The 13,378-nt window shown below is 43.3% G+C and overlaps 1 protein-coding gene across 3 annotated transcripts in view; it reads right to left on the reverse strand.

Annotated features, from left to right (window-relative positions):
• Positions 1-13,378, reverse strand: part of galt (galactose-1-phosphate uridylyltransferase) — a 53,726-nt gene that overhangs the window by 15,472 nt on the left and 24,876 nt on the right. For all 3 annotated transcript variants that reach the window (XM_020042979.3, XM_010899068.4, XM_010899069.5), the window contains 2 exons: positions 10,435-10,567; positions 8,432-8,515 (listed from right to left, as the gene is read on the reverse strand). In XM_020042979.3, coding sequence (XP_019898538.2) covers positions 8,432-8,515; positions 10,435-10,567 — 217 coding nt within the window. The remainder of the gene's footprint in view (positions 1-8,431; positions 8,516-10,434; positions 10,568-13,378) is intronic.

Here is a 13,378-nt window from a genome sequence, read left to right on the forward strand (position 1 = left end):
AAAATCGACAATGTTTGCCACTTACAAAGCATGTAGAAGTCTGTACTTTTTATCATAGGTACTCTTCAACTGTGAGTGACAGTATTTCACATTGTATGATTTTTAAGAAATTAATTTGCATTTTATTGCATGACATAAGTATTTGATACATCAGAAAAGCAGAACTAAATATTTGGTACAGAAACCTTTGTTTGCAAGTACAGAGATCATACATTTCCTGTAGTTCTTGACCAGGTTTGCACTGCAGCAGGGATTTTGGCCCACTCCTCCATACAGACCTTCTCCAGATCCTTCAGGTTCCGGGGCTGTCGCTGGGCAATGCAGACTTTCAGCTCCCTCCAAAGATTTTCTATTGGGTTCTGGTCTGGAGACTGGCTAAGCCACTCCAGGACCTTGAGATGCTTCTTACGGAGCCAATCCTTAGTTGCCCTGGCTGTGTGTTTCGGGTCGTGGTCATGCTGGAAGACTCACTCACGACCCATCTTCAATGCTCCTACTGAGGGAAGGAGGTTGTTGGCCAAGATCTCACGATACATGGCCCCATCCATCCTCCCCTCAATACGGTGCAGTTGTCCTGTCCCCTTTGCAGAAAAGCATCCCCAAATAATGATGTTTCCACCTCCATGCTTCACGTTTGGGATGGTGTTCTTGAGGGTGTACTCATCCTTCTTCTTCCTCCAAACACGGCGAGTGGAGTTTAGACCTAAAAGCTCTATTTTTGTCTCATCAGACCACATGACCTTCTCCCATTCCTCCTCTGGATCATCCAGATGGTCATTGGCAAACTTCAGATGGGCCTGGACATGTGCTGCAGGATTTTAATCCATGGCGGCGTAGTGTGTTACTAATGGTTTTCTTTGAGACTGTGGTCCCAGCTCTCTTCAGGTCATTGACCAGGTCCTGCCGTGTAGTTCTGGGCTGATCCCTCACCTTCCTCATGATCATTGATGCCCCACAAGGTGAGATCTTGCTTGGAGCCCCTGACCGAGGGAAACTGACAGTGATCTTGAACTTCTTCCATTTTCTAATAATTGCGCCAACAGTTGTTGCCTTCATACCAAGCTGCTTGTCTATTGTCCTGTAGCCCATCCCAGCCTTGTGCAGGTCTACAATTGTATCCCTGATGTCCTTACACAGCTCTCTGTTCTTGGGCATTGTGGAGAGGTTGGAGTCTGTTTGATTGAGTGTGTGGACAGGTGTCTTTTATACAGGTAACGAGTTCAAACAGGTGCAGTTAATAAAGTTAATGAGTGGAGAACAGGAGGGCTTCTTAAAGAAAAACTAATTCTTACTGGTTGGTAGGTGATTAAATACTTATGTCATGCAATAAAATGCTAATTAATTATTAAAAAATCATTCAATGTGATTTTCTGGATTTCAAAGTTGCAGTGTACCCATGTTAAAAATGACAGACCTCTACATGCTTTGTAAGTAGGAAAACCTACAAAATCGGCAGTGTATCAAATACTTGTTCTCCCCACTGTATGTGTGGAAGACTGGGCCTTGGGCCTAACAGAAACCACTAGAAGTCTCCATCTGTGTGTGGAGGACTGGGCCTTGGGCCTAACAGAAACCACTAGAAGTCTCCATCTCTTAACAGTTACTAATGAATCAGAAGAATTTTAAAAAATATATTGTGGGAAGATACTGCTTAGATTTTATTCATAAGCATTTCTTAGGGTGCCAATAATCGTGGCAATAATTTTGAGTTGATAAAAGTTAGATTTCTGTCATTACATCAAGTTGATAAACAATCTCTTATAACAACAATGATTCTTTTCAGATGTTTTTGTTCATTTTTACCAATGAGTCCAATAGTTCTGAAGGGCAGTGTCTATAAAAATAGGGAAACAAAACAAAAACATTTGAAAGCCCTCCTGTAGTGTGTTTTCTGCAGAGCTCTCTGGTTTCATTTCATTCAATAACATAGTAATGTAATGCATGGAAAAAGACAATCAGATTGCAGGTGTACTTTTAGGACAGTAATCTATCACCTATTACATATGCCAGATCCCATATGCCCTACATTTGAAGCCTGCTGCTGGTAATAAAAGGCCAATAACCGCAACAACAGAAGTCAGTGCTCAGGCAGAATGAATCGATAAATGTTAACATTCCCATCATATGGTCTAATACCTGCATCTCTTTATTCATGATCAACCTTGAGCCCAACAAGGTGATCATTATCATAATGCACATGAGGTTTTCTTCACACCTATCTACATTACATTATCATCCTGCACATAAAGTTCTAATCCAAACTATATTACCGGACTGCATGACTTTCACCTTCCACCCACCCACAATTCATTATCATCCTACATGTGACTCACCTCAAACCATCTACAATACATTATAATTCTGAATGACATAACACGACTTAAATATTGTTGCAATTCTGTTACAAAATTGTAAACGAAAAAATATGTAAAAATGAAATGTATGTTCTAATAACTCCCAGCAAGCTACACTATCATACTGAATGTGACCTTCACCTCCCATTCACCTACATTACATTATCATACTGAATGTGACCTTCACCTCCCATTCACCTACACTACATTATCGTACTGAATGTGACCTTCACCTCCCATTCACCTACACTACATTATTGTACTGCATCAGCGACAACAAGCTTATGTACATAAAGTGGATATAAAAAGTCTACACACCCCTGTTAAAATGCCAGGTTCTTGTCATGTAAAAGAATGAGACAAAGATAAATCATGTCAGAACTCTTTCCACCTTTAATGTGACCTATAATGTGAACAATTCAGTTGAAAAACAAACTGAAATCTGAGAGGAAAAAACAAAACATAAAATCACATTGATGTTGCATAAATGGGCAACTTTTTTTGAAGCACCTTGTGATAGTATTACAGCCCTCAGTCTTTTTGGGTAGGTGTCTATCAGCATGGCACATCTTGACATGGTAATATTTGCCCGCTCTTCTTTGCAAAAGCGCTCCAAAACTGTCAGATTGCGAGGACATCTCCTGTGCATAGCCCTCTTCAGATCACCCCACAGATGTTCAATTGGATTCAGGCCTGGGCTCTGGCTGGACCATTCCAAAATGTTAATCTTCTTCTGGTGAAGCCGTGCTTTTGTGTATTTGGGTGTGTGCTTTGGGTCGTTGTCATGCTGAAAGGTGAACTTCCTCTTCATCTTCAGCTTTCTAATGGACGCCTGAAGGCCAACATTTCCGGGTATTTGGAACTGTTCATAATTCCCTCCACCATGACTAAGGCCCCGGTTCTAGCTGAAGAAAGACCCCAAAGCATAATGCTGCCACCACCATGCTTCACTGTGGGTATGGTGTTCTTTGGGTGATGTGCAGTGTTTTTGTGTGTGCCAAACATACCTTTTGGAATTATTAATTCAACCTTGGTTTCATCAGACCATAACACATTTTCCCACGTGCATTTGGGGGACTTGATGTTTTTTTGACAGGCTTGGATGTTTTTCTTTGTAAGAAAAAAAACACGTCACAATACGTGCGTGCATTCAATTTATTTCACGTATATATATTTATTTGGTTGAAATAAATAGACTTAAATGTTATTTTTCTAAATACTTTAAAAATTCCAAGCTAAAATGCTTACACATGACTATATATCATGACATTTTAAAGTATACTGTTTAAAGTTGTTTTTATAACATGAGCTCCTTCACATGTGTTTGTTGTTTACGTTCCTCAATCAAAGTGGTAAAGTGTGTTCGGGCCCAGTCAGTCAGAATGACGCAACATATACTTCTTAGCTAACTGTTAGCAAGTGGATGAAAGTCAAATAATTCAAGGGAAGATGTAATATATGTACTGAATTAATGTTACCTCCGGAAAAAATATTTGGCCACAAAGCGCTACATAAAGTTCAGCTGTGGAATCGAAAGGCAGTTAAGAGTGCAGAAAATGGTGAGTTAAGCAAATACCATATAGCTGGCTAGCTTAGCTAACTAGCTTCTCTAGACTCTTCGATCCAATAATCTCAATGTTGTGTGTTGATTAATATTGTCTTCTACTGTCCTTCATGCGTTATGCATTAGCGCTTGTGGTATCGGTAGTTTTTTTTAAATACTACTCAAATGACACATACTATTTGGATAGTAAAATATGGTCCAATGCACATCCCTAGACTAAACCAGACTAGAATGGACCAGAAGCAGGACACAACCCAACCCAGGACTAAACCGGACTACAGTATATCATTAATCACCCATTATCCTTAATATGGTCTGGAGAGGGAGAAAAAAAATTGTCAGAGAGAGAGAAAAAGAAAAAGACAGAAAGAGATAGATAGAGATGGACAAAAACAACAGAGACCAATACAAAGAGAGTGACAGAGAAAGACGGGGGGGAGACAAATATAGACAAAAGTAACAGGCAGAGAGAGACGGGGGGAGACAAATATAGACAAGAATAACAGGCAGAGAGAGACGGGGGGAGACAAATATAGACAAGAGTAACAGGCAGAGAGAGACGGGGGGAGACAAATATAGACAAGAGTAACAGGCAGAGAGAGACGGGGGGAGACAAATATAGACAAGAGTAACAGGCAGAGAGAGACGGGGGAGACAAATATAGACAAGAGTAACAGGCAGAGAGAGTGAAAGAGAGGAAGAAAAATGTAGATGAAAAAACTTTTTAAAGCTTGAGTTTGTGTGTAAACTTAGAATTGCAGATTGTTATTTCACTTTGGTTTATCTTATTTTTCTTTTGGCAGTGTAAAAACATGTTTCCCATGGCAATGACAGCCATTTGAACTGAAATTGAATTGAGAGAGAGAAGGGTTGAGAGCGCATGAAGAAGAATCATTGAGCTGGATAATGATGAAGACATCAAAAAGCATGTGGCCTCAATTAATCATACTGCCAAATATCTATCAGACCGACTGTGGAGAAGGGTGTGTGAAGGGTGTGTTTGTGTGTGTGTGTGTAGGGTGTGTGAAGGGGATGACGGAAGAGTGTGTGTGTGCGCATGTGTGTGAAGATGGTGTGTGCCTGTGGGGGGGGGGTAGATTTAAGAGGGCTCCCATTCCACCCCTCTAACGTAGAATGCAGTAGTCCCATCTAGCTGGTACAGCCCAGTGCCTGCAAGGCCAGGGTCAGGTGTTTCACTCCCTTGAGGGCCAGTACAAAAATATATGTAACTCACTGAACACAACTCAGACGGCTGCATTTGGAAAAGGAGGAGGTGTTCAGGAGTGGGGACAGAGACGGGAACAGAGAGGATAAATACAGGTTTGGTAAGGCAGTGAAGGAAGCCAAGTGCCTGTATGGAGAGAAATTAAAACAACAGTTCTATTCCAACGACTCTGCATCTGTTTGGAGAGGCCTCCAAAAGATTACCAACTACAAGCCTAAATCCACCCACTCCAATATTGACCTACAACTTACCAAGGACCTGAATGAGTTCAACTGCAGATTTGAAAGACAAAAGGGCAGTCCTGACAATATACCTTCTCCCTGTGTCCAGCCATCAACACCATCACCCCACCACTGGGGCCCATTCATATTCACCCATCCCAATCATCACCACCATTGGGGCCCATTCATATTCACCCATCCCAATCATCACCACCATTGGGGCCCATTCACATTCACCCATCTCATGAAGCTGGGGAAGCACTTGTCTGACCCCCAGACCATCAACACCACCTTCCCTCAAGGCTGCGTTCTGTCCCCACCACTCTTCTCCTTGTAAACCAACAGCTAAACCTGCAGTCACCACTCTGTCAAGCTCCTGAAGTTTGCGGATGACACCACCCTCATCTGACTTAATTGGGATGAAGACAAGTCCACTTACAGGTGGGAGATTGCCCATCTGGTGTCCTGGTGCATTCAGAACAACTTGGAGTGAAACACCCCTAAAGACTGTGGAGATGACAGAAGACTTCAGGAGAAATCTGACAGCCACATCACCTGGTGTGGCTCCCCAGTCAACTCTGGAGTCCTTACGCTTTCTGGGCACTGCCATCGTCCAGGACCTCATGTTGGAGCTGAACTTCACCTCTCTTACAAAGAAAGCACAGCAGAGAATGTATTTCCTGCGGCAGCTGAAAAAGTTAAACCTGCCAAAGACAATGATGGTGCACTTCTTCAATGCCATCAGAGTCCGTCCTGACCTCCTCCATCACCGTCTGGTACGCTGCAGCCACTGCCAAGGACAAGGGCAGGTTGCAACGCATCATCCGTTCAGCAGAGAGAGTGATTGGCTGCAATCTACTGTCTCTACACAACCTACACACCTCCGGGTCGCGGATGTGAATGGCAATGACGGGGGCTCATCCCTCTCCCCCTGGAAATGGACTCTTGGACATTCCAGCACGACAATGACCCTTGACCCTCCAGTGGTTATAGCAGTAAAAGGGGAAGGTTCTGGAGTGGCCATCACAGTCTCCTGACCTTAATATCAACAAGCCACTCTGGGAAAGACTTTGCATGTCCTGGAGGCATTTTGCCAAGTTGATTGGGCAGCTATGGTGGTTATGGTGGCGGGGGCCTCAGAACAGATCTGTCAGGGCCGGGGTTATGGTGGCGGGGGCCTCAGAACAGATCTGTCAGGGCCGGGGTTATGGTGGCGGGGGCCTCAGAACAGATCTGTCAGGGCCGGGGTTATGGTGGCGGGGGCCTCAGAACAGATCTGTCAGGGCCGGGGTTATGGTGGCGGGGGCCTCAGAACAGATCTGTCAGGGCCGGGGTTATGGTGGCGGGGGCCTCAGAACAGATCTGTCAGGGCCGGGGTTATGGTGGCGGGGGCCTCAGAACAGATCTGTCAGGGCCGGGGTTATGGTGGCGGGGGCCTCAGAACAGATCTGTCAGGGCCGGGGTTATGGTGGCGGGGGCCTCAGAACAGATCTGTCAGGGCCGGGGTTATGGTGGCGGGGGCCTCAGAACAGATCTGTCAGGGCCGGGGTTATGGTGGCGGGGGCCTCAGAACAGATCTGTCAGGGCCGGGGTTATGGTGGCGGGGGCCTCAGAACAGATCTGTCAGGGCCGGGGTTATGGTGGCGGGGGCCTCAGAACAGATCTGTCAGGGCCGGGGTTATGGTGGCGGGGGCCTCAGAACAGAGCTGTTCGCTGAGTTGTGAGCCTCCATTACCCTGGTGGGAATGTAGAATGGCAGGTCTGGTGACAGCTGTCTGCTTGGGAGGAGGCCCTTTATCTTCCAACCAGCTACCCCACTAACACACACGGCCTGCAGCCCAAATGGTGCCCTAGTCACTACACATTGGCCTAGAATGACAGAGTAGTAGTGAACAGGAAAGAAGTAAACAGGAAATAGGCTTCCATCTGGAGAGGACTGGGTGGTTGTGCTGCTGTGACCCATCTCCTATGACAAGAACTAGACTGCACATTAAACAGCCTGGATGTTCCTCCCTCCCCAGCCGCCCCCACCCTCCCTTAATCCCCCTGTTCCACCCTACCACCTCTCTGAAGTCCACCCCCTCATCCCCTGATGAGAAGCGGTTGCTAAATGAGCTTCGGACCTGCAAACATATCCATACCTCTCTCCGCCTGTCTCTCCATTCATTTACTCAATCACTCTATCCTCACGGATCCCTCTCCATCCATTTATGCTGTCCATCCCCTCTCTCTCTTTATGGATGTTCACCCCCTCGATGAATCCTTTGACACACAGAACATTTAAGAGCTGTTTGAGATTCATGAGGACATTCAGGGAATATAAACTTGGTCTATCTATGCAAATGGTCTCTGTGTGATAGTAGAGAGATGTGTCACAGCCACCCTCTGGAACACATCGCAACTTGTGGTGATAAGAAAATAATATTATACAAGCAATACAGCTGGCATTATGTCTGGTAAATAATAGCATAGGTGCTTTTGCCTTGCCATTTGGTTTCATCATATTCTTTCTTCATATTCTCTAAAATGGTTTCCACATCAGACGATCTAGGTAGATACATAGACACAGACCAGAATGTGAAATTTTTACCCTCATGTTTCTAGGTAAGGTGACAGAGAACACATTCTCAATAGCATGTTCTCAAAAAAATGTGTGTTAACTGCCTATTTTTAGGACAGACTTGATTTGCTCTGGATTTAATTTAGCATCCATTTTGGTTACATTAAAATAATCTACTTCACTGTTATATTTTCCAGTGTTCCCAGATTTGAAATGTCCAATAATTAATTAGAATGAGTGAAAAGGTTTTTCCTGAAATGTTAAAACGCAGCTTTCCTTTGTTTAATTGTGAGGATGAAACCCAACAACACAATGATGTGGTAATACATGTGCAAGTGATGAAAAGCAGTATAGGGTCAAATTGTCTTAATATTAGGGAGAGGCTTAGCAACTCAAGTCCTTGCTCCTCCCATCCATCCAACCACCCACCATTCCTTCTTTATTGTAGAAACAAGACACTGGCACCCTGAATACACCCACATGAATGCCCCTCCCCTTAACTCTTACCGTGCCAGCCCATGGAGTAGGGGAAGGACATGTGAAACAAGTTGTCATATTTAGTCAGGAGTTGCTTCATAATGGAGGCCAGTCCTTGAAGGAAAAAAACACAATGTCTTAAATTAACACCAATAAAAATAGTTAAGCATGGACTAATACAATAATGTCTGCTTAAACTAATATAATTACTTTTCGTTCTGACTAATAATTAATTTAGGAGACTAAGTTTAGGACAAAATAACTGAACGACTTTAGTTCAGACATGTACAGATTTCTGCCATATCATACCAGAACTCCCTTCTCTGTAATATTTTATACGCAGGACACACCCACCGGGGTCACATTTCCTCACTGGGTTTGTACATTTGTGAGGATTTCTGTTACAGTAACACACATCCACAAACAGAAAGACACTCACACACAAACCCACTTCACTCGAGGTTGCATAGTTTATTTATCCTATCAACCTGCAAGCAGCAACATTATTTCCCACTATGATCATTCAGCTGATATTTGGATCAAATTAGGTTTGTCCCTTCAAGGACACCCTAGTGCTAATGGAAAAAACAAACAAATCCACCAATATGGTTCCCTGACAACAAAACAGCTGGCTGTAATTTAAAAACAATGACAATGAAAAGAACAGAGGAATCTGTGAGGAAACACCTCACTTGCTCCCAACAACAGATTATAGACTCAAAGTCACATTCAGGCTTCAATACGCCCATCTGGAGAGTGTGTCCATGATGACACTAGGACAGAACTGAAAACATTACCCAACCCAATATTAGTCAAACATTATATAGTGTTCTTAAATTATGTTTCTTAGTTAAGAGAACAGAAAAATGTATTACATTAATAAGGAGCAAGAGTGTAAATGTCAGAACTGCTTGATGTCTGGAGTGGAAGAGAAGCATTAATCACTGTATTCTAAAACATCTGCTCTCCATCTGGTTCACACACCTGGCTGTAGTATTCCCTCTCTACCAGGATGGTGACCGGCCGGTGTTACAGGTGACCTGCTCTTTAATCAACCTGAAATATGTTTACATTCAGGATTAAAGCTGTCACCCTGGATATCACCTCGGCAACAAGCCACACACATTCTGTCACCCTGGATATCACCTCGGCAACAAGCCACACACATTCTGTCACCCTGGATATCACCTCGGCAACAAAGACACTCAATCTGCCTGACAGAGACAAAAAGGAAGACAGGAGATGCACAAGAACTCAAGAGTAGATGCATGAGGAGGCTAAACGAAGCACACAAAGCGTCAAAAGGGGACAAACAGGAAGTGATTAGGAGACAAAAGGGGAGTCAAGGGGTGACAAAGAGAGGGCCAAGAGAAAATAGTGGCTGAGTATTTATGCACTGCTTCAGACTGCTTTTACCTACACGTCTCAGGATGTAGATTCAGAAGGATTTCAGATGGGTTCAATCAGGGAGGGGCTTTAGGAGTGACCTGCCATTTCAGGTAGGTTTAACCAGGGAGGGGCTTCAGGGAAGACCAGCCGTTTAGACTGGTTTAACCAGGGAGAGGCTTCAGGGAAGACTGCCGTTTCAGGTTGGTTTAACCAGGTAGAAGCTTCAGGGAAGACTGCCAGTTCAGGATGGTTTAACCATGGAGGCTTCAGCAAAGACTGCCATTTCAGTTTGGTTTAACCAGGGAGAGGCTTCAGGCAAGACTGCCGTTTAATGTTGGTTTAACCAGGGAGCGGCTTCAGGGATGATCTACCGTTTCAGATAGGTGTAATCGTGGAGGGGCTTCAGGGAAGACTGACATTTCAGGTAGGTTTAACCAGGGAAGGGCTTCAGGGAAGACCAGCCGTTTAGACTGGTTTAACCAGGGAGAAGGTGGGTCTCAAAGGTCAACGGTCACAGAGAATATGGCAGAGTGATTGAAAGCATAGCCTATAGTTAGAGACTTGAGCTGTAAGTGTTATGGGTGTAATATGGTAGGTTACAGCAGCATCAGGGGTTAAATGTCAGGCGAGGTCAGAGATCATACCCTCTTTCTCCTGGCTGGTGAGGTCTGTTAGTCTCAAGACGTGTCTCCGCGGTAACAGCAAGGTCTGGAATGGCCAGGTGGCCCAATATGGAACCACAGCCAGCCAATCAGAATTCTGGACCACCACACGCTCCTGGAAAGATAGAGAGATCAAAATAAGGAGGATTAAGAAAAAGGACATGGTTCATCAGAATTCTGGACCATTCTGGGGTGAATACAATCACTCAGCCTCAATAACCATCAGCCTTCCTTGGAGACAACTGAGGTGAAATAATCTGATGCAGTATCCTTGGCATCCTCCACTGTACCATAACCTAAAACAACAACAGACCAACAGTACCATAACCTAAAACAACAACAGACCAACAGTATCATAACCTAAAACAACAACAGACCAACAGTATCATAAGCTACAACAGACCAACAGTACCATAACCTAAAACAACAACAGACTAACATCATAAGCTACATCATAAGCTACAACAACAGTATCATAAGCTACAACAACAGACCAACAGTACCATAACCTAAAGAAAACATACCAATATTAACATAATCTAAAACCACAACAGATCAACAGTACCATAACCTAAAACACCACCAGACCAACAGTACCATAACATGCAACAACAGACCAACAGTATCATAAGCTAAAACAACACCAGACCAACAGTACCATAACCTAAAACAACACCAGACCAACAGTACCATAACCTAAAACACCAGACCAACAGTACCATAACCTAAAACAACACCAGACCAACAGTACCATAACCTAAAACAGCACCAACAAACCAACTGTACCATAACATAAAACAGCACCAACAAACCAACTGTACCATAACATAAAACAGCAGCAAACCCACAGAACCATAACCTAAAACAACAAATCAAGAGTACCATAAACTACAACAAAAAACAAACCCACAGTACCATAACCTAAAACAACAAGATCCCCAGTACCATAACCTACAACAACAAACCCACAGTACCACAACCTACAACAAAAACAAACCCACTGTACCATAACTTCCCTGGCAATGCTGTTAATGCTGTTGTACATTTGGCAGGAAGTAAAGTGCAAATCTGTGTGCAACGCATTGCCTGGATAGTATGAGGGCCAGCTCTGCTTCAGGCAGCTTGATAGCAAGTCCATTCTCTGTGAGTCTGTACATAGTCAAGGCCATGATCACGGAGTCTGTACATAGTCAAGGCCATGATCACGGAGTCGGTACATAGTCAAGGCCATGATCACGGAGTCTGTACATAGTCAAGGCCATGATCACGGAGTCTGTACATAGTCAAGGCCATGATCACGGAGTCTGTACATAGTCAAGGCCATGATCACGGAGTCTGTACATAGTCAAGGCCATGATCACGGAGTCTGTACATAGTCAAGGCCATGATCACGGAGTCTGTACATAGTCAAGGCCATGATCACGGAGTCTGTACATAGTCAAGGCCATGATCACGGAGTCTGTACATAGTCAAGGCCATGATCACGGAGTCTGTACATAGTCAAGGCCATGATCACGGAGTCTGTACATAGTCAAGGCCATGATCACGGAGTCTGTACATAGTCAAGGCCATGATCTTTAGATAAGGTCTTTGTTATGGAAGGTTGGAAAATCAATTCTTATGAGTATTGGGTATTATCCAAATTCTCTCTGCGTGCAATATTTTGGTTTGGTGTTGTTGATTCTGCATGCAGAATCTCAACTGGAAGTTAAACTATTTTGTGAATTCCTAGTGGGTAAGTGGACTCCAGACAAAGTCACAGAGGACAGTGAGTTCTATAATGGAGTATTTAAACCAGATTAGAGAGGACAGTGGAATATGTAATGTTGTATTTAAACCAGATTAGAGAGGACAGTGAGTTCCATGATAGAGTATTAAAAATCAGATTAGAGAGGACAGTGGGTTATGTAATGGAGTATTTAAACTAGATTAGAGAGGACACTGGGTTTTATGATTGAGTATGTAAACTAGATTAAAGAGGTCAGTGGGTTGTAACTACTTGGTGTGTTTAAAGATTCTGCGTTATTTGTTTAAAATGGTGTCTGGCTGGAGTTTATATTTATGGTCCTTCGAAGAGATCCTGGTGGCATGTTGGGTAGGTATGGGTCAATTAACTGCATGTTATTTATTGTAGGCAATTTAGACTCTTCATTGAAGTGATAGTAACTAACTTTATTGCTCTGGATAAAACTGACTCCTATATTACTGAAATGTAAAATGCAATTTCTCATGAAGAGTCAATCTCTTATCAAGAAAGAGAAGCAGGTGTGTTGCAGTGTTTCCCCTACTTCATTTCCCATCAGTGGTGGGGGTTTGCACGCCGACATCAACATCACAAAATGCTCAATGTATTGCTACAAATGTGTTTTTAATGTACTGGAAAAACATCCAGCTTGGGCACCAGTCTAGCTTGCTTGTCAACTTAAGTTTCTTAACATTATTTGACAATTCTTTCTTAAAATCATTCCCTAATAATATCCTTCAGTACTCCCCTCCATTATCCTTTCTCTCTAACTGTTAATGGATCGCCTCTCAGAGTCCTAATAAAAGCCACTAGCTACTAACATTATATTTCTAACTTAAACTCTCCTGAGTATTTCGTACAAAACATTCACTACGGCACTGAATAGTTTTTTCCGCAAAAAGTATCCCTTGTACATTACGGAACGGAGGTGGAAAATATATTGTGGTTCGATTTATAACAATCCCTCTCCAAAGCTAATGAGCACCAGCAGATTGGTGGTTCTAGTCAATATGGGGTGGGGAGTAAGGAGGATTCTGAGTGCCCATGATGAACAGGGGCACTAAGAAATTATTAGAACATTGGGTTAAAAAATGTCAACATTAAATTATTAACCTATCCACCTATCCTATTTCCTTCTCTGAACCAGCCCTACTCCCTGTTTGCCCATCCCATACCCCTGAA

Source organism: Esox lucius, chromosome 23 (genome assembly GCF_011004845.1).
Source record: "Esox lucius isolate fEsoLuc1 chromosome 23, fEsoLuc1.pri, whole genome shotgun sequence".
NCBI lineage: Eukaryota > Metazoa > Chordata > Actinopteri > Esociformes > Esocidae > Esox > Esox lucius.